Source organism: Gambusia affinis, linkage group LG14 (assembly GCF_019740435.1).
Source record: "Gambusia affinis linkage group LG14, SWU_Gaff_1.0, whole genome shotgun sequence".
Classification (NCBI taxonomy): domain Eukaryota; kingdom Metazoa; phylum Chordata; class Actinopteri; order Cyprinodontiformes; family Poeciliidae; genus Gambusia; species Gambusia affinis.
In genome coordinates, this window is record NC_057881.1 from 7,934,652 (window position 1) to 7,957,850 (window position 23,199).

The following is a 23,199-nucleotide window of genomic DNA, read 5'->3' on the forward strand; positions in this document are numbered from 1 at the left end:
AGTCATGGCACTTATTAGCCAACATAAGTACATTAAAACAACCATGTAAATAGGGCAGCTTTAGCCACAAGGGCTGATTTTCATATTTAGTCCCCTGGCAGGTTGATTGTCAAAAACAAAATGGATTGAAAAATCCATAGTGTACCATTTACAACAAATTACATTATGTAGTTAACTAAATTTATATTTTTCAAGAGTTTATTTTAGCTACTTTTACATTTTCTGGCTTACAGCCAATTAAAACCCAAAAGCTTGATTTGCTGAAAAATTTAGTGTTCTGTAAGGCTAATTAAGAAGGATTTTTAATTAGAATGTTATATTTGGTCGAAAGAATGATGAACAATCGCAGTCCTCCTTTTGTTGCTTTACCTCATTTTTGTGATTTTTGTGTTTACATTGACCATACAAGTGGTGCAAAATCACATTTTGAAAATAAATTAGCTTAACAGAAACTAACTTTGAAATTGTTTGATAAAGTTTTGTCACTTTAATGAGAGTTATTTTGGCCATATCAAAGTTTATTTCACAAAACTACATTGGAAACAATTTTGTCATCACACAAGTCAACATCAACAGGATGTTGCTACTGGAGAAAACCATGAAGAGGAAGACAACAGGAAGAGGTAGGATGATGTATTTAATGAGTTATCTTGTGAACAAACTTATTTTGTGTGGAAACACCGGAACTTAGACTTTCAGAATACAGACAAACATTTCCGCATGTTTGTAATAAAGGATTACTTTTGATAAACAATGATCAAATTAGCCAAAAATATTATAACATTTTCAGTTATTTTTTATCTTATATTTTTATTGAAATTTTTTTGCCGGAAATTTTTTATATTTAGTGGTACAGATCTGGATTTTTGGTTCTGCCAAAGCATATATATATATATATATATATATATATATATATATATATATATATATATATATATATATATATATATATATATATATATTCTCTATCGTTTTTTTTTTTGTTTTTTTTTTAAAGCTCTTTGCCGCTCAGTTCGCTTCTGCTTTGTGCCGGCTCACTTCCAGCCCACATTTCGGGCTGTCGCTTTAAGACGAGGTTAGTTTTGTGTTTCATTAATTCAATATACAGCTACGTGTTGGTGAAGAAACCTTATCAGAGCAGCAGCCACACGCAGCGGAGCAGCGGAGCGACACCGAGGATTCAAACGCCGTTAAAAATAAAAACTCCTCGAGTTTATTTCAAACCGAGCTCGTTTTTAAGATGAAGACATCCTGAAGATGGGTTTAACGCGTTTGGAGAATTAATATCTTCGAAAGGAGGAGGGGATTTTTTTATTTTTATTTTTAATTACCAGCAGCTGGAGTGAAACATCCGACTAAAGGGGACGCGCAGAAAACCGGGAGGAATGTCGTCTGAAAAACACGGTAAGACTGAGACGCATTTTTTCTCTTTTTGTGAGATTTGTTCACATTTTTTGCTCCATCCCGAGCTGCTTGCTTTCAGCGGGAGGATGCGCCGCTGTGTGGGTGCAGCATGAGGGGGAGAAAATCACCGCAGGGCCTCTAATTATCACTGTTAAAAGTGCCCCCGTCAGGGTAGTTTCGGGTCATTTCCACCCCGGCGACACGATTCCACCCGTATTTCATCATGAACCATCCAGAATGTGGCGTTAAAATACATAAAACCTCAGTTTTAATCTCTCATTTCCATCATTACGCACAAGCTTACGTATGTCTCCCCACACTGTTTGATGTGGGTGTCCTCTGCATGCGCGTGCCTTTACTTGCTCGTGCCTCCGCTAATTAATCAATAATAAATAAATAAATAATGACAGTAATAGCTGTGGGTTCGCAGCCATAGTTTTATCTAATATTGAGAGCGGACACGGAGTTTTGCATCCAGAATAAACTGGACTGAAAACTGGATCTGATACGGAGGAGGATGGAAACAAAGGACGAGCAGCAGCAATATAGAAATAATCTGTTTGTTACATTGGCTCTACATTATACGATTCACATCAAAATAGTTTTAGAAATTAATTAAAAAAACAAACAAACTACTTTCTATTAGCTACAGCTACAAACTGTAGAGATCAGTTCCTGATCAGTTCCCAAAGACACATAAAGACAGTTACAAAGTCAGTCTTCTTTCAATTCTGGGTTTAAAGGATTAATATCCCAGCAAGTTTAACATGTTTATTTAATCTATTTTTGGTCTAGTTTCTTGTATAAATATAGTAGTGTTTGAAATAAGACAAAACTAACTTATATGTTACATTTTAATAAGCTATATGGGCTGTTTTATGTCAGTCATTTCTTAACATTGATGTTTAAACTTTCCAATTCCACTGGCAGATTATTTTACTTATTATTTAGGGAAAATACCTTTAATCCTCCAGTGGAACTAGTACGTATTTTTTCACTTCTGTATGTGATGCTTTTCTTCGAGTCATGACTGTTTGGTTTAGTTTAGTTTATTTAGGATCCACATTTAGCGGCAGCTGCTAATTGGCTATTCCTACATCACATCATTTACATCACTAAAATACTTTTTGGAGATAAAAAAAAAAACCAAACTACTTTCTATTACAGCTGGAAACTATAGTGATCAGGTCATTAATCTCCAAATAGCTACACATAAAGACCGTTACAAAGTCGGTCTTCTATCATTTCCAGGATTAAAAAAACTAATATCCCAGCAAGCTTTGATGTTTATTTATTGTACTTTTGAGTCTAGTTTCCAATTCATTAGTGCTTGAAATAAGACAAAACTAACTTACAAGTTACTTTTTAATAAGATATAGGAGCTTGTTTTAAGTCAGTCATTCCTTACATTGATTTTCTGAGAGGTTAGTTTCACTGTCAGATTTTTTCACTTATTACTTGGGAAAAATGCCTTTTTGTAAGTGAAATAATCTGCTAATGGGACTACTAGTTATTTTTCCACTTAATTTCTTTTAAAAACAGCCTTCTGTAACAGCTGGAAACTATAGTGATCAGGTCCTGAACTTTCACAGACACATAAAGGCAGTTATAAAGTCGGTCTTCTATCATTTCTAGGAATAAAATACTAATATCCCAGCAAGCTTTATATATTTATTCATTTTATCTAGTTTCTAGTATAAATATCCTGGCACTTGAAATAAGACAAAAATGAATTTACAAGTTACGTTTAGTAAGATAGGAGCTTGTTTTAAATCAGTAATCCCTTAATTTTCAAAAGGGATTATTTCACTTATTTTACTTCATTGAAACAGTTTTTAGACATTAATTTAATTTTATCCAGGTCACTTTAGTTTGCTACCTGGAAACTAAAGTGACCAGGTAGCAAACCCAGATGGAGTGATGAACCTTCAAAGACACATAAAGACAATTACAAAGTCGGACTTCTGTCATTACAATAACGTTTCTGGGATTAAAGCATTAATGTCATAGCGAGATCTAGAGAAACTCTACGCCACTAGTTCCAGAATGTGGCAGATTATTTAACTTATAAGACATTTTTCTCATAAATGAAATAATTTGCCAGTGGAACTATACATTTGAATTAATATAAGAAATTATTGACTTAGAACAAGCTCCTGAAAAATGACTTGTCAGTTATTTTTGTCTTATTTCAAGTGTACTGACATTTGCACTAGAAACTACTACTTACTTTGTAATAAGTAGTATTATTACTAGTAATAATACTACTTATTAATAGTAATATTTCACACAATATTTGCAGTGTGAAATATTTGAAACTCAGTCAGATTAGACTATTGGTACGTTTGTAGTAAAAACTACAAAAGCAGCAGCTTTAAATCTGCACTGCTTAACTGACTTTGTACAAAATTTAGATGTTCTAAAAATGTCACTATAGAAAACATTTTAGTCCCAAATTAATAAGTTTAAATTTTGAAAAAATCAGCTGCAACACTCAGATTTAACGCTTCGACCCAAACATTTCTCTCAAATTGATCAAACTCACTACAAGTATAGTTTGTCACAAATAGATCAACATATTATGGCGTATTGTTCTATTTTATTATAATCAATCATTCGATCAACATATTACATCCCAAAATCAAGCTGCCTACTCTGCAAAAAGTTCTTGTTCTACTGGGAGATTATTTAACTTTTAACATGGGAAAAATATCTTGTTATAAGTGAAATAATCTGTTAGTGGAACCATTACCCTTTTGAATATCAATATTAAATTATTATTGATTTAAAACAAGCTGATAATTCTTACTGAAAAGTTACTTGGAAGTTGGTTTTGTCTTATCTCCTCCTTTGCAAACCTACAGACAATTCTGCCAAAGATGCAGCATAATATCTTAATGCTTTGGTTGTAAGCAGACTGACTTTCTTGTAATTGTTCATTGGAAATTGATATTGTTAGATATCAGAACATTTTTTAACAGCGTAGGTTGTTTTTCAGGATAAGTGGATTATTTCACGTGAACACGGACGTCATGTGAGAAATGTTTTGCCTCTTGTTGCCCGTCGTTCCTGTAAGCCTTCAAATCTTCTGAGAAACATGGGAATAAATATGCCTCTGGCTGCTTTTGCAAATAAACTGCTTGTCCCGTCTGTAACCTTCTCTAGGTGTCTCTTTGTGTTTCTGGTCCACTTCTTTCTTGTTAAGGGAACTTTACATAAAGCGAGAGTTGTCACTGCAAAACACAAAATCTGGTCTAGTTTCTATTGCAAATATCTTACTACACTTGAAATAAGACAAAACAAACTAACAAGTAACTTTTTAAAAAATATAAGCGCTTGTTTTAAGTCAATAATTCCTTAGTATCGATGAAAATGGATTAGTTCTTGTCAGATTAGATTCATTTATGATATGGGGAAAAAATTTTAGCTATAAGTGAAATAATCTGCCAATGGAACAAGCTCCTTTTTAAATTTAATATTCAGAAATTAATGACTGCAAAAACACCTAATCTTATCAAGTATTTTGGTCTAGATTCTAGTGCAAATATCTTACTGCACTTGAAATAAGACAAGCTAACTTACAAGTAACTTTTTCAAGATTGTTTAAGTCAATAATTCCTCAATATTGATGTAAAAGTTTTAGTCCCATTGGCAGATTATTTTACTTAAAACTTTTTTCTCATAAGTGAAATAATCTGTCAGTGGAACTGATACTTTTTCATCAGTATTAGGGAATTATTGATTTAAAACAAGCCCTTATTTTGCTGAAATGTTACTTGAAAGATAAAAGAACTTGTTTTAAGTAATATTGAAAAAAATGCCTTGTTAGTGGATCTATCCATCCATCCATCCATCCATTATCTGAACACCCTTCTACCCTAATGGGGTCAGGAGGGTTGCTGGTGCCTATCTCCAGCTGCGTCCCGGGCGAGAGGCGGGGGTCACCCTGGACAGGTCGCCAGTCTGTCGCAGGGCAACACAAAGACATACAAGACAAACAACCATTCACACACACACTCACACTTAGGGAGAATTTAGAGAAATCAATTAACCTGACAGTCATGTTTTTGGACTGTGGGAGGAAGCCGGAGAACCCGGAGAGAACCCACCGTGCACAGGGAGAACATGCAAACTCCATGCAGAAAGATCCCCGGCCGGGAATCAAACCCAGGACCTTCTTGCTGCAAGGCAACAGCTCTACCAACTGCGCCACTGTGCAGCCCTATTAGTGGATCTAGTACTTTTTAAAAAAAAATCAACGTTAAGGAATTATTTACTTAAATGACGCTCCGATATCTTGCTGAAAAGTTACTTGAAAGTTAGTTTTGTCTTATTTCAAATGTTTTAAGATATTTGCACTAGACATAGAGGAAAAATACTTGTGATTCTGTGTTTCTGCAGTGCAGCTGCTCGGTTCAACATCCAGCATCCACCTGTTTCCCCCTTCACTTCCCTCCTCATGTCCCTGTCAGGCAGTATCATCTCAGCCCCCCTTTATGCTGTGAAAACACGACATTATCAGTCATTTTCTGACAAACACAGAGAGAACTCACAGGTGGGGGAAAGCAGACAAGCTTCTCCATGATGAAATGCCACATGCCTGACTGACGATAAACAGAGATGAAAAGAGTATTTGTTTCATCGTCTTCATTCTGAGGTGTGGAAATGTCGACTGCTGTCATCATTAATGCAGAGATGGAGCAGGTTGGAGAATATACAGCCTTCTTGCACAATTCTGCTTGATTCCCTCCACTGGAAAAAAAAATAAAAGATTTGAAACTGAAAAAGAAATTTGATATTACAAAAATGTGAAACTGAAAGAGTGTTTTAAAACTGAAAAAAAAATGTGAAAAGTAGTTGTGAGCGTTTCCTTAGGCGATAATTTTTGCTTATAAATGTTTATTGTGAAACTGAAAATAGATGAAAGACAAAAATATTAAACTGAGAAGAAATTAAACTGACAAAAATAAATGGAAAAATAATTTCAAATTGAAAAATACTTTTTGAAACTAAAAAAAGTTTGAAACTGAAATAGAAATTTGATACTAAAACTGTAAAACTGAAAAACTATTTTGAAACTGAAAAATAAAAGTTTGAATTGGAAAAGGAATATCTGAGAAATGGCGTCAAAATTGCTTTTCAGCTTTATTTTTTGTGAACATTTCTTTCACAACTACTTAGGCCAGAATATTTGCTCAGAAATGTTTGTTTTGAAACAAAAATATATTTTTGAAACCAGATAAAAAAAACTGACAGATATTTGAAACTGAAAAATAATTTGGAGAAAAAAAATTATTTCAAATTGAACAACACTTTTGAAAATGAAAAAAGTAAAAAAATAATAATAGTGTTGAAATTGCTTTTCAGTTTTTCCAAATTCAAAATTATTTTTTAGTTTCAAATCTTTTTTCAGTTTAAAAATTATTTTTCAGTTTTAAAAGTTTACTCTTCTGTTTCAAATGTTTATTTCCAGTTTCAAGGCGAACATTTTTGTTCAAACTTTGTGGCACCAATTTAGCCCCATACAACATTTAGTCGAGTCACATCACATCGTGTCTGTTAACCGTCGCTGTCCTGCTCTCAGGACTCGACGACTCCGGCCGCCAGACCATGCAGCCGCCCCCGTACCTCCCTGGACCCCCGGATCCCAACATGACCGCCGTGCCGGGCGCCCAGCCCGGTTATCCCGCTCCGCCGCCGCCTTCGGGGTCCGAGGGATACCTCCAAGAAACGACGTTTCACTACGGGGCTCCGAGCGCCGCGCAGGGCTACACGGTGCAGACCCAGGGTCCCGGAGGCGCCATGCAGCACCCGCATGTGGGGTACATCCACCCGGGCTACCCGCTGCAGCTGCAGCCATGCACCGCTTACGTTCCCGTCTATCCCATGGCGTCGGTGAGTCACGGACCGACTCCGAAACTCTCAGATTTATTTTTTCTAACTTTTGTTTTATTTGTATAAACTTCAGGATTAATGGTTCCGCATTGAGGCAGTTTTAAAAGTTTATTTTTAATAACTTTTGCTTATCCTAACCAGAAATATTTGACGTTTTGAGTGAGTCTTATTTGAAAATCTTTGCAAGTTTTATTTTGATCAGCATTTAGTTTGTGGAATGTCCTGCTAATTTTTTGTCATCATCATCATCACCAATAATTTTAGTACAAATATATCATTAATAACATTTATAAATTATATTATGTAGTTAGCAAACTGCCTTTTTCAGTTTATTCGTATTGTTTTGATCTCCAAATTATTAGGGCCAAGCTAAATATATATATATATATATATATATATATTTGAACTACAAGAAAGAAGTCATAAAATTACGAGAAAAAACTGGTACAAGAATTAAGTTGGAATAATATGAGAATAAATTTGTAGTATTAAGAGAATAAAGTGTTAATATTAAGACTTTTTTCTCAGAATTTTGTTTTTTATTTTATTTTTTTTTTCTTAATATGGCTCTAAAATTCTGTCGTACCGGAGAATGTCTTCAGTCAGAGGTTCCTTCAAAAATCACTGTACTACAGACTGCTACAGGAGACATTTCCTGCTAGCAGCTATAACTATCTACTCATATTAATTCAAATTCAAGAATTTGATTTATTATGAGTTACAACAACATTTAGTTTTCCTTTTCGGATCAATAAAGTATTTTTGAATTAGGATTTTGAATTGAATTTGAAAAGTTTGGAAATTTACCTTGAAAACCCTTGAAAAGGTCTTGAATTCTACAATGGGAAAGGTTTGCCATCGCTGCTTTAAGCTTCAATTTCAATCATCTAACCGCTCCATGTTCCGGTCCGCTCAGGGTCAGCCCTACATGCCAGCAGCAGGAAGCCACCCGGGGATCCCCCCAGGCCAGATCCACCCCATGCAGATGCCCCCCAGCATCACCCTGATGGACCGCCGGCCGCCCCACGACTACCTGCCCATTGCCGTGCTAACCACCGTGTGCTGCTTCTGGCCTACAGGCATCATCGCCATCATCAAGGCAGTGAAGGTAAATCTCATTTTATTACTGTACCTTTATGTGAGAGTAGTAGGAGCTGCTAATACTTTAGCAGATAAAGACATTTTGGATGCACTTCTTTGACTTTGTGGAAACAACTTGAAGCACAAAGTAAGGAAAATATTGTCCGGCCTTTGACTTCACAATGTGTCCGTGGAGTCTTTAAAATATTTAAATTTATGTATTTAAAATGAAGGCCTTGAAATGTCTGAGATTTCTAAAAGAAAAATATAATTTGGCTTAAATACATTAATCACGAGTTACAATTTTTTCATGAGTCGCCCTGTCGCAATATGCAAATCAATTAATCATTTGCTAAATTATAATAAGCTCAATTATTGCCACTTTTCTCTCTTTTCTACCAAAAGCAGGATGATAAAAGTCTTCAGTCTGGTGCTTTGGTCTCAATTAGCTCTTTTTTGAAGAACAGTTGTTCATAGTTAATTTTATTTGTTGTTTTTGTTTATTTATTTTGGATATTTAAAATGTCTTCCAGTTCCAGTGTCAAATTTTGATAAGATTTTAAAGTTTATCAATCTTTGAGAATTTGTTCTTGCATTGTTATTCCATTATATTACTTGAAAATCATCTCAAAACAACAATATTATCGTTTATCGCAATAACTTCTGTGGCAATTTATTGTCCAGCAGAATTTGGTATTGTGACAGGCCTAGTCACTATTTATGCATAGTCTTTTTGAGTTGCACATAGACTTTGTCAATATGTTCTGTGACTCAAGGCAGTTGAGGCTATTAGCATACCCTTGCTAGCTGGCTAGCAAACTAGCTAGCTTTTCTGTGTGATTTCTGCACATCTTATATTTCATGTTTTCTTGTCTTGTCTCATCAATGTCTGCTGGAAAAAACAAGTGCTTTATTTTTGGCTTACCAGTCAGAAACCACTTGCTGCATTCTTGTTGGTTGTGCAGAAGGCTCTACTAATGCTTTTCAAAGATATATGGTTGTGTAATTGTGCAGCCATTTTCACATGCGAACACAAAGTTGAGTTGGGGGCAGCGTGGCCAGCAGCTGCTTGTTTGTATTTAAAGTGATAAAACGCCCTAAAACATCTCATTCTGCAAGGAATTGAACAGACTAAAATCTTATTTAATATCTAAGAATGGTTTTGTGCAAAAGAAATTTAAATAAATATGTTTTGTGTAGCCCATTTACTGATACTAACCTGTTAAAGAAGCTTAATAGGTCAAGATCTCTTAAAATCAATCCACTTTCTGTGAGGATGGCCTAAATCCAGTTGCTCTAAATTTCTCATTCTACTCCTATTAAACACAGGTGTCGAACTTGAGGCCCGTGGGCCAAATCTGGCCCGCCGTAGATTTTTATGTGACCCTCTACAACCTAGACTAAACCTTAGGTCTGTTTAAATATAATGTAATCAATCAAACAAATGCAGTTTTTTTCTGTTTAGTACCAAATTATATCAAGTCCCTTCAGTTTCTTGAGAATTATTATGGAAATTCACTCAAAATCAACAAATACACGCACTTTTTTGCACTAACACAATTTATTGCAGGTTTTTATCAAAAACTTTTACTTATTAAACAGCTGCCTCAACCTTAACTGATGTCAGATTATAGATCTGTACGCTGAGTAATAAAAAGTCATAAACAAGCGCTAATATCACTAATATTTCCAAATTGGTACCACAAACACTGCCCCAGAGTGAGTTTTATTGCAAAAAAATCATAAAAACAAAAGCAAAATTATGGTTGGACTGGAAAGATATTCAACGTTCTCTCATTTTAAGAATTTATTAATATTTTTAACAGGTTTTATCAATACATTCTGGCACAACCGGCCCTTTAAGAGCATTCATGATCTTAATTTGGCCCAAAACAAAAATTAGTTTGACACCTCTGCTGTAAAACCATCCAAAAGTTGGGGAACGCTGCAAAACAAAATACATGAAGTGTTTGGAGCAGGATAAGGTCGGAAGCTGTTTCAGTTAGAGCTGTGTACCAGTGTTTTTCCATGGAGGATGCGCTGATCAAAGCTCCTTGCGGTGGCTCTCCTCACACTTAATGAGTCCTGTTGTTCCATCTGTGTGACGGTAAACCGGGCTGACCAACATGCACTCAACATGCCACGTTACGTAACCGCACCACTGTCAGTGCAACGGGACAGAATGGATTTTGTCCTCCAGGCCCGCTCAGTTGGCTGTGAGCTGAGCAGAGCTGACAGGCCGTGGAGGCGCCGGTCCGAGAGGTACAGTATGTGTGGCTGCTGCTCAGCCCCGGCGGCATGGGCGGGCACACAGTCAGCCGTGCCCACCCTAACCTCGAAGCTGTTTAATTAATTTATTTATCTTTTTCCAACCTTCTATTATTTTTTTCTCGATTTGAAACAGAAAGGGCGCCCGCACTTTCCCGTACCTGTTCCCCGCATTATTTTCAGCCGTTACAACTGCTTAATCCGTTGCTAACATGTGGTAACGTGCTTTTCCGAGCCGTCTTTAAACGCAACATGAGCGGCTAAGATGCTAGCTCCGGTGGGTTAGCAGCCGAGACATTTTGCTGTGCAGATCTGAACGCCTGTGTGTTAGAAATTAAAATCATGACAAAAAACCATTAAAAGAAAAATAACCTTTGCACAGTTTTCTCTAAACAAACAGAGTAAGTAGCGTAATAAGCTGTTAGCTAGTTATTCCGTGACAATATGTGTTAAGTTAGTTAGCAATAACAGGCTACAAATTTTTTGCTGTCTTCAGAAGTGGATAGTTGAGTAATTTTGGGGGGAGAAAAAAGTTTTACTGTACTGTACTTTTTAATTTTAGTAATAGTAATAGTGACATTATTCCTTCTACTAACACTACTACTAATAGTTTTGCATTTAAAATACAAAGTGCTTTGTTCTTGAATATCTGCAATATTTGGTTTTAATTCAAATCAAATTCAGTTTTTCTTCATTTAAAACTATTACACTATTTCATCATAGAGTGAATTGTGAATAACTGATACACATCGAAACTTCCATGATTTCTGGCAAAATGGGTGAAATCATTCTCTCCTAGAACATTATCTGTAATTTTTACAGCTAAAATAATCAAAAATAGCTAAAATGCAGACTTTGAGGTTTAGGTAGAAATAGACATCAGAGATTGGAAACATTAGATTTTTGCAACATATGAGCTAATTTTTCTAAAAATCTGAGCATAATTACTCAACATTTTGTACACGTCACAGTTTACATCATTAGTTTTTGTATTAATAAGCAAAATGGATGTTTTATTTGAAAGTTATATGTTTATCTATTTATATTAAATTAAATGCCAGTTTTACTGTTCCTCCCCCACCAAAATAAGTCATTGCCCCCCAGCAAAATTCCTGTGGACCGGGTCTGTATACGAGTAGTTTTACTGCACTGCACTTTTAATAGTAATATTATGAACTATTGATACTCTTACGTAAGCAGATTGATTTTGCATTTAAAGAAATAGACTCGGTGATTGGAAACATTAGATTCTTAGATTTCTGCAACATATGAGCTAATGTTTATGAAAGTCTTATCATAATAACTCAGTATTTTTAATTAGTTTTTTTTGTATTAATAAGCAAAATGGGTATTGTATTTGAAAGTTAAATGTTTGTTTATGTAATTATATTAAATTAAATACTTATTTTCTGTGCCCCCTCCCTAAATAAGTGATTGCCCCGCAGCAAAATGTCTGTGGAGCCGGGTCTGTTGCTGCTGTGTGCTTTGTGTTTGTGTTGCATGCAGCGGCCTCTTCCTGCACATGCAGCCTGTGCTGCAGTGAAATCGATCCATACATGGTGATGTCTTGCTCCCACTCATGCACCGTCTCGTTATACAACGTGCTTCGCTCATTTCGCCTCTCTTTCTCTGTCCACTGCTCAGGTGCGCATGGCGATAGCCCGAGGGGACATGGTGACTGCGGAAATAGCGTCCCGTGAGGCCCGCAACTTCTCCTTCATCAGCCTGGCCGTGGGCATTGCCTCGCTGGTGCTCTGCACCATCCTCACCGTGGTAGTCATCATAGCCTCGCAGCATCACGACGACGACTGGGACCCCTAACCGGTCCCGCTTTCCCAACTAGAGCGTCTAAATATTATCTATCTAACTACTGTCAATCGCTTGGTTAGGAGGGGGAGAAGGAAAATGCACTGCTTCTGCTTGTCGGCCCTTTCTGTACAGCTACCCACAGAGTTTAAAGACCTAACCTGCTTCTATCAAACACCCACCAATGACCAAAAATAGCAAGTGGTTGTTAAATAGGTCCAGAATGACCACTTAATATTTGCTTTCGTATTAAAAGTATGAGCTGGAGGATGGAGACAAACCTTGTGTTCGCGATCCATTTGTGTGCTGCTAATTGATGCAGTTAGGTAACAAACTGTAAGTCACTGTGTGTTTAATATTTCACCAACCGACTCACAACGTTCATTTATTACACTGCAAAACACTAAATCCAAGTATGTTTGGTCTAGTTTCTACTGTAAATATCTTAGTACACTGGAAATAAGAGAAAACTACCTTACAAGTCACTTTTTGTCAGGTTCAAACCCTATAACACTTTGACACAAAGACACAAAGAAGAGTGACAACTGATTAAATCTCAATCAATGAGAAAGCAAGGAGAGAAAATAAGAAGAGGGTTTGCTTCAGTCTCCAAACTCGCTCTGAGAATCCTCTCTTTCTTCTCCTTTATTTTGCAATCACGACACCCTGATTTACATTTAGCTAGTTTGGTTGTAAAAGGGACGGGGAAGACAAAACACGGCTGCTAACACACAATCATGAATCTTTCTATACAATGAATCTGCTGTCTTTCTGCATGTGAGGTCTCAAGCGCAGTTCCCATGTTCCTGGGTCATAACCTTTGTCCTTTAGCCTTTTGGTGTTTTACTAAGAGCATCTCTTAGTTTTGGCTCCAGAGTGGCTGGTACCTGCTTCCAGTCTGGCACGCCTATCAGTTTCCTGCAGACATCTTTCACAAGGTAGAGATTCCAGAAACAGAATCTAACAGTCCTTAAATATAATGATTAGTATTCATATAGGTTATTATTTTAATTCTATCACTTTTCAATAAGATGTATTGGCTTGTTTTAATCAATCAAGTTTATTTATATAGCACATTTCAGCAACAAGGCAGCTCAAAGTGCTTTACATCATAAAGCACTTTGTGATATGAAGTCATAGAGCAACAATTTCAACATTACGTTTTGCCAAGTCTTTACAAATCAGAATGCTGGTTAGCATTTTTTAAATTTTGGTTAAAAAGCATCTCCAAACAGGTGAGTTTTTAGTATATAAAATTCTAAAGAATTCCTTAATTTTGATAAAGAATTACTAGTTCCATTAGCAGATTATTACACTTTTAGGAAGACATTTTTGTCACAACCTGCCAATGAAACTACCACATTTTCATCAATACTAAGAAATTATTGACTTAAAACAAACTCTTATATCTTGCTAAAAAGTTACCTGTAATTTGCAGAAGAAATCTCACCAAAAATACTTGGTAGGATTTTGTGTTTTTGCAGTGTAAGTTAGACAAATGCCCTTTTAGTCCTTCCCAGTGCATAATGCATCATTTTTGGAGCATGAAATAGTTTTTATTTGTTTTTATAAAGGTTTTCTGCTTCACAAGGCACTAATTTGTAAAGATGGATTGGCCACTATGCATTTATACGACTATCGTTGTGCATGGGACCCATTCTAGTAATTAAATAATGGATCTCAGATGCAGTGTCCTTTGGTTACGTAATGTTTCCTTCAAATGAGTTAGAGGCAGTTCAACTCTGGGTAATAATCGGGACCCATACGGGTCTCAGATGAGCTGGATAATTTAAAATGATACTCATTTGTGTTCCAACTAAGACTTATAACTGGTTTTACCGACACTGGTTGCATTGGCCCATTGTGAGTCCCAGGCCGGTTAAAAATACAGATGAGGCCCAACATGCAGTATCACCAGAAAGTATTCACACCACATCACTTTTTCTATTTTTTATTTATGGATTTTGGTGTAATTTGTTTTCTTTCTTTTTATAGCACATTTCAGCAACAAAGCAGTGCTTTACATCATACAAACACAAAAATATGAAGTCATAGAGCAACACCAGATACCCTACATGATGTACTCATGACAAGATGAATACAAGTTTTCAGTCATTTTTGTAAGTTTAAACAATAAATGTTAAAAAATTAAAGGTAGTAAGTCAATATATATTCAGATCTGTAGCTTAATTTTTGGTTTAATCACCTTTGGCAGTTAACACACCTTCACGCCCTCTTGACTTGAGTCCTATTGACTCCTCCACAAGCTTGGCTTGTTGTGTATTTTCTACTATTCTTCTCTGCAGATCCTCTTTAGGTAAGTACAGGTGGACAGGCATGTTGAATTGACATCCTGGATTTAAATCTGGTTGGACATTTTAGCAGTGTAAGAACCATTGGTGGACACACTTCTGCTAACACACTAATAGCATAGATAATTTTTTTCATTTATACTTCGGGATAAATTTTAAATCACATAGTGCTTGTCTATTTTGTAAGGGTTCAGTTGGATAAAATTCAACATCAGTGTTGGGGTTTTGGTTACCAACTGTTAGTAATTGTTCAAATATTGGTATTCATGCTCTTATTTTGAAGTGAGTGAAGACCATGTATTACTTTGTTAAATATTCTCAAAGTGACTCGTTTCTGTGAAAGAATACAAGATTTTTGTAGTTGTAATTATTTATTGATACCAGTAGGTGACGATAGTGGGCACTTTAACTTTTTATTTTTTGCCGACCGAGTGGAAGAAAACTGTTTAGACAGAAGTTCCGTTGTTCTGTGAGATCGACGGAACAGCGCTGTTATTATTACCATATGCTTTTATTTAATCAGCAGGATAACACCATGACGTTGAAGTTAGATCGTCGTATACTTTGTTATTAACAGCTGTATGACATCCTGACTTAGCGGCTAACCACTCAGATCATCATCAACGAACAGGGAGGCGAGTTTTATACGGGCCGTCTTTTGTAGTTGGCTGTAGCTGCGGCTAGAAAATACAATTAGAAACCTCAACAATGCATATATATCCATCTAATTATTAAAAACTTGAAATATTTTTTGTTGTATCTTGTGTATAAACTGAACTGACAGCTACTGTAAATGTCGCGGGCCTCTTAATGCGCATGTGCACGCATGCGTACTCACTGCGTGTATGCTACTCTGACAGAACACCGTTTCCTCTCCTGACTGTCCCCCCACCCCGATTTATTTATTTAAAACAAGAAGTTTACATAAACAAAAACGGACAGAGGAGAACAAGATATCAACACAAAGGTATTGTAGAATATGTAAATTACAGTATTAATATTAAATTGGTGCTAAAGGGTTGTAATGACCGATATAATTTGAATAGAAGTTAGCAATTTAGCATTAGCTTCAACTAAAAACGTGTTGGTAGGATGGTGTGATTATCAGTTGCTGTTTTTGTCCACACATGATTCTAAAAAGTTTAATTTCAGTGTCATCAGACCAGAGAATTTAGTTTCAAATAACAAAATGCACATTTTATAAACTATCAAAAATGTCTAAACTCACGTTTCCCCCTTATTTTGTTTTTTGTTATTAGTTTTTTATAAAGTAAACTATATTTAGTTTGGTTTTTGGCTAAATCTGTGACAAAATGTGGAGAAAAAGAGAAGTTGTGAATACTTTCTGATGTTAGCTGTCAGCAAACTTAGCTTTAATTTCCATATTAAATGCCAGATGAGATAGCACTATTATAAATTATATGTTTTAAAATTTATTTATATGTTATTTATTTTCTCATTTATTTAATCCTGACCATTGCATCAACCTTGTCTGCTGTAATCTGTAGTGAGTCGTTGCAACTACTTGATACTCTGAATTGGCATACCGTTAGTACCTGGTGATGGTAATGATGATGATATTGCACTTTGTAGTAACCAGATAAAATGACACATCTGTTTACATTTATAGATCTTATAGTGCATGATGAATATAAATCTAGGCTAATGGGCTTTTAGTGCAAAAGTAGCTGTGCTCCCAGCTGCTGAGGGGAACATTTCCTAAAATATTCAATGGGTTTGTGATGCAGTATTTTCCAAAGTGGTAAACAAGCTACTCCAACAAAAAACCCCATAAAAAACAAAACAAGAAATGGAGACAGATAGGAAGAATATACAGATTAGATCTGCAGATATTCTTTTTGCAAGTAATTTAGACGAGTTTTAGCTTTTTTTTCTGTGGCAATCTAATATTTACTCTCTAAGACTCTGTTCTTAGTACAGCAGTAGACATATGAGGTAACATAACCCTGCATGTCATCCTCAGTTTGTTTCCATTTGTCCTAAGTATTAAGGATAGATGTGTGCGTTTCTACAATGTAGCTCCGAACAGCAGCTGGGCTGTTGTCTCTGAAAGGTATCGTGGCTGTGAAGTCGCTCTATAAACTTTTATCTTAGGGTTATGAAATGAATGTTTCAAGTAAAAGAGAGGACATATTAATGCCTACATTGTGTTGTAGCACTTTCTGCTCTATGAAAACTTTATTCCTCCCTGTGAGTCCCTATTTAATGATAAATGGACCTATTACATATCTCTTCTGCTCCTCATGGTTTCTCTGCTTCTCCCTTTGATGATGATACTTTAAAAAATATTATAGTTATTTAAATTTACAGACAGTATTTAAAAAAAAGGTATATGCTGTAGTTTGTAATAAGAGTATTATTAATAGCGATGTGTTATTTTCTGTATATCTGGGAACATCTGGGCCTTCATTTATTAATCAGAAACAAGGATTTACCCTGCAGCTGTACTGTAATTCTTAAAAAGAAATGTTATTCTTTTGTAAAATCAGTTGTGGGTTTATGTTTAAATTATCTTTTTTACGAGTGTCATGAATTGTTTTTGCTAACTATTTATTTGGATATTTTTAGTCATTTCTAGTCATAAATAAAATTATTAGGTTTAGGAGACAATTACTTTTTCATATTAGTTTGAAAATCTTTTTTCCCTTCTAAATTAAATCATAATTTGAAAAATTTTCTTTTCATTATGACTATTCACTCTGATTATACTTGATGTTAGAATTTATTTCATTATCTGAATTATTTCAATGTAATTAAAGACTAAAGTAAAATGGGAAAATACTTTTTAAAGCACTGTACATCAGTATATTAACCCTATGGGTAGGACAGTAGGTGTTTGGATTAACTTACTCTATATTGTTAGCATGACAGACTGTTCTACAGAGAATGCTAATGGTTTTAGCATGCTAGGAAATGTAGAAATAAACAGAAAGTTACCATCTACTTTTTTTCTCTATTTATTTACTTAAAATAAAAATATTTTACAGTGACAAATTTCTACAGGTTTGTGATTATATTAAATTAGACAACATCTAAATTGTCCTTCACTTTTCTTAGACATTACTCTGACTGAATGGGACATTTGGGTGAATGTTCACTTTGTAAATTATGTTTTGTTGCACAAAAAACCCCATAAGGTTGCTGTTAAATTGAGCCTGTACATGTTAGCCTAGCTAAGGTTAGCTCAGGCTAGCCTTACTGTCTCAAACGGTTTTTAACTTGCCTTCTCTCACCCCTTTGTTTTGTTTTAATCTTTGTACTTATTTAAAATATGTTATATGATGTCTTGGTCAGCATATTAGAGCTAGCAGTTGTATTTTATCCATTTTTGATAGACGACTAGCTGGTGCTAAAGCTAACAGCTGAAGCTACATTAGCTTAGCAACGCATCGCTGCAAGAAAGCCAAATAAAATATACCTCTGAAAGTCTCAGATTTATATTGTATTTATTAAAGTTATAGTGAACAGGTGTACATTTTTATCTTTATGCATTTTACCTATTTTCCATGTTTTCCTGTTTGATAAATTCAGGCCCTGCTATTATATACAGACAATGATATTCAGTGTTCCAGCGTAATTGAGGCACAGTGCTGTTTAGTATTATTATTGTAAAGAAGGCTTTGGCGGTGAGTGTGTGTCTGCTGAATATAGAGACTTCTGTTATGTGGCATTAGGCTGCATCTCCCTTTGTGCTTTACAGTAACTGCAGCTCAGAAATGACTCCCTGTTTATTTCATTATCTTGAGTTTTTAAGGGGTTGCTTGTTCAAGAAGCCAAAAACTACCTGTGTAAACGTGGGGGTTTATTATTCTCATGTTTTGGGCTGTGTTGCACATGCATTGGTTGTTTCTGAGTTCAGTTGTTTGAGTAATGAATAAAAGAATAATTCTGGTTTGTGAACAAAATGTTTGGTGCCTGGTTTCTGCATCACCTCTCCATCCTCTGTCTCTGTGGCATCTCATCTCTCCCTCATCACTGGGATGCTATTTATAGTTGCCCCGGTTTTTCTTCCTCCCTACTCTGTCACAGAATGATACACAGAAGCTCTCACAATCTTGCGTTTAATCACAGGAGGTCTGTGGCTATTTGTTTTGCAGCTGCTGACATTTCTGCACCACGGAAGAGATAATTATCTTCCCCCAAATCTTTCCACTGTAGAATTTAAATGATGGGATTTTGTTGTTTCTGTGGAAGATTAGCTACTTTAAACGGCTCCAAAAGCAATTTCACTAAACAACGATAGTCAGTCCTATTCCCAGGGGCGATCCTAGCCTATTTGGGGCCTTGGGCGAAAACATTCAGCACCGCTTAACTCACGAAAGCTCATTTAATCTTCCATTTACCAACGCAAGCTAACTGAATCTTTTTTAATATTTCATTTGAAAAAAACAAAACAAAACAAAACATGAAAGTGTGATGCAGCACACCTCTCTATTTGTGGGGTGTTTAACAAAGTGAAACATCAAACATTTAAAATGACAGCCGGGATATTTTCTTTTGAATGGATTATTTCAAATTTAGGTATGGAAGAAGATTATGATAAAAAAATTCTATGGAATGAATTATAGATTAAAATGTCCATCATCTCCCCGAAGTTTTCAGTTTATAGGTCTAAAAAGCTTCATCTGCTACAAATTGGAGAAGTGTTTTCATCTTACACTCCAAAAACATAAAATCTTACCAAGTATTTTTGTTTAGTTTCTATTGTAAATATCTCAGCATTCTTGAAATAAGATAAAACTAGCTAAGTACTAGTTCCATAGGCAGATTATTTCACTTATAGCTGGACATTTTTTACATAAGGTAAAAAGAATTAATTTACTATTTATTTTAAACCTCTTTACATGGTTCTTTTTTATCAGAAATGCAAAGAAACACACTCCAAAAACACACAATCTTAAGTATTTGTGTCTAGTGTCTAGGTCACATAACTTTGTGTACTTGAAATAAGGCAAAGCTAACTCAAAAGTAACTTATCAGCAAGACATATGAGCTTGTTTTAAGTAAATAATTGTTTAACATTTTAGTTAAATTAGCAGAATATTTCACTTACAACATTGGGAAACTAGTACTTTTTAATCAATATTAAGGAATTATTGACTTAAACCAAGCTTTTCTTTCTTGCTGATGAGTTATTTTTTAGTTAGTTTTACCTTATTTCAAGTGTAATGTAAATACATGTGAAATAAGACAAAAGTAACTTACAAGTAATTTATCAGCAAGAAATCAAAGCTTGATTTAAGTCAATAATTCATTAATATTGATTAAAAAAAGTACTAGTTACTTTGGCAGGTAAATTTGTTTATACAAAACATTTTCCTCATGTTTTTAGTGAAATAATCTGTCAGTGGAACTAGAACTGGGTTGCTAGGTTACGGGCTGGGCTTGGCAGACGTTGCTAGGTAACGGCACAAGTGGAACTAGAACTTTTTCATCAATGTTAAGGAATTATTTACTTAAAACAAGCTTCTATATCTTGTTGAAAAGTTATCTTTATGTTAGTTTTGTCTTATTTCAAGTGTACTAAGATCTTTGCACCAGAAACTCGACTAAAACTACTTGGCCAGATTTGGTATTTTTGCTGTGTTTTCTTTTTACGGTGACTGTAAGTCACCAGTTTCAGTTCAACAAGCGCAGATATTTTCTACCCAGCTTCCTGAAACTCCATCCATCACCAGGCCTGATGCTGCGGCGGCGGCAGCGGCCCGGCAGGTGCAGGAGGATGACACAAACGCACACAGTGAGACATCTGGCAAGGCTGACCCAGGGGAAGCCGAGGCTCTGTGATGGAAGACGAAGGCGTGCAGCTTGAGGCCAAGCTAAACGATCTCAGAGACACCGGATCTCTTCAGGAAGCTAAATGGCCATCTGTGATCTCACAGACACAGGTTGGCTCCACTCCCTCTTATTTTCTCTCTAATCTCTTTTTTAATCCAATGCAAGATGATTTTTTTCTCTCCTTTTTAAACTGGATTAAACCCTACAAAAGTGGTATCAAAACGTGCGGCTTGATCCCAGCATTGGAGCTATTACTTCTGGTGGGATTCTGAGTTAATATGGCAGAAAAAAAAAGAAAAAAAAGACCCCCATAAAACCAACTCCATTAGTGTGTATTGCCAATATGGCTCCTCTGAGCAGCAGCTCCTATAATGAGCTCAAGTTTCAGCAGCTGCTTGCTAATTGCTGCTGGCTAGTCTGGAGGAGCCGAGTGGGGGAGGAGCTGCGCCTCAAAGGTGGAGCTAAGTCCACCCAGGCGTTTTGCACAGTTGAATGGTTGCCATGGAGATTAAAGGCGACCCTCCAGGTTTGTTTCAATGAGGGAAAAACATTATAAAATGATGGAAAGATGAAAAAAAATTTATTTTACAGAATATTTGATCTGTAAGGCAGCAATCATACCAACCCTGTTTAGTCTGCTTTAATCCAACTCCAGTCTGTCTGTCTAGTCAAAGTTCAGTTTGTTTGCGAAGGTGTGAATACGTAAACAAGCCAACAAACTGAACTTTGGTCCCTCTACAAACCTCAGCCTGGGTTTGGTTGAGGTGCATTCTGGTACGTTTGAATGCGTATGTGAACGGACTGGAGACCGCTCCAAAACCAGGAAGTGGACAACAGAGCAGGGCATTCTGGGTAAGAACAACTAAAACAATGGCAGGAACCTATTGTTATGCACCCGTTACCATTAATTAGGGTGACCAAACGTCCGTATTTTCCGGGACATGTCCGTATTTCACGTCCTGTCCCGGGCGTCCCGGGTTTTTTTAGAAAGTGAGGAAATGTCCTGTTTTTTAAATTACCTTCATTGGACCATTAAATTTACGGGCACTAGGGCCCTGCGCACGGCGCTGCGTGTGACGTAAACCCTGAGCCGCGTCAGTGCGGGCAGCCCTGTTCTTAATCAGAAGATAGATAGCGTGGCTGTCAGTAACAACATGCCAAAGCGCAAATGTATGTTTACCGACGATTTACAAAAGAGTTTCCCCGCTTTCAGACCGGGTTTGTTTTTGGTACATTTTGAGTTATTTTTGCTACACAAGAGGTATTTTTTGTTAATTAGCTCATTTGTTAATTTATTTTTTCCAATAGTCTACAGAACAGACATTATTTCGTTCATTACTGAGTATCATGTTATTGGGAGTTGAGAGTTATTGTTAACTTTTATTAAGTGAGGGATGTTTAGATGAGACATTATTTCTTTCATTGTGCTATTCGTTCATTACAGGAATTGTTAAGCATTTTTTAATAAATACATTTTGAATAAAATTATCTTTTGTTATTGGAGACTCCAATAACAAATGATAATTTTGTTATTGTCAACAGCAATAACTGCACTCTCCAGTAGCCCCTCCAGGACATGAAAAGGCTGGATAAACAGTCAGAACTCGACCCAAACCCGTAGGTAGAGGGAGAGGCTGTCGTCTCCCCCCCGTCTTGTTGCACCAAGACGGGGGCAACAAGTCAGCCCACTCCTGCCCAGCGCCTCTCCCAAGGGGCAACTCCAGGGTGGGGCCTCATGTAGGGGCCAGCAGAACCACTGTTTCCAATGGTTGTTTTCATCATCAGGATCTTTGGGCTGCACTTGGTCTGGTTCCTCACCTTGGACCCGTCTGCACTGGGGGGCCCAACCAGAGGCATAAAGCCCCCACAGCAAGACTCCTAGGATCACTGGGACACTCAAACCCCCCCACCACAATAAGGTGGCAGCCCATGGGGGGTGTGTGTGTGTGTGTGTGTGTGTGTGTGTGCGCGTGGGCGTGTGTGTGTGTGTTTGTGTGTAAATATGAAGTAACCTGTTAATTATGTAAGAAAGAGAGAAAATGAGAGAGAGAGGAAGAAAGTTGTTTTTTAAGATCAGGAAACAGATTCTGACCTTTGGTCCAGTTGAGGTGAAATTAATCTTTTCAGTTTTTAAAAAAAGATTTTTAGGCTCTAATAAAGTGTTTTAGGCTGTTATATTATTATATAGCTATATTTCTGACTTACTAGCCATGTTTAGTTTGCTGAAAGGAGTAAGTAAAGTACAGACAACATGCTAGTGATGCCCCACATGCTACTGACAGCATTCATGCTAACATTAGCATTTTGGCTATTTTTAGGCGATACACTTACTTTATCATACTGAATGGTGCAAATCCATGTTAGTGAAGATGCTTGTGACTTTCCACACACTATTGACTACTATTTAGCGAAACTTAGGCAGTTCATTAGCATTGGCCTTTTAGCTTAAATAAGCCATTACCTGTTTTTCTGACTTATTAGCCATGTCTAGTATACTGAATGGAGTAAGTGAATTACAATCAACATGCTGGTGATGCCTCACAGGCTACTGAAAGCATTTAGGCTTATGTTAGCATTTTGGCTAATTTTAGCTCGTACGCTCATTTTAACACGCTGAATGGTGCAAGTCCATGTC

At 36.3% G+C, this 23,199-nt stretch overlaps 1 protein-coding gene across 1 annotated transcript; it reads left to right on the forward strand.

Moving 5' to 3' along the window:
• Positions 1 to 1,099: 1,099 nt before the first annotated feature.
• On the forward strand, positions 1,100 to 18,690 carry prrt1 (proline-rich transmembrane protein 1). Its single transcript, XM_044138103.1, has 4 exons — positions 1,100 to 1,404; positions 6,989 to 7,299; positions 8,216 to 8,407; positions 12,292 to 18,690. The coding sequence occupies exons 1-4, from the start codon at positions 1,386 to 1,388 to the stop codon at positions 12,466 to 12,468; spliced, it is 699 nt and encodes a 232-aa protein (XP_043994038.1). The 5' UTR covers positions 1,100 to 1,385; the 3' UTR covers positions 12,469 to 18,690.
• The last annotated feature ends 4,509 nt before the right edge of the window (positions 18,691 to 23,199 follow it).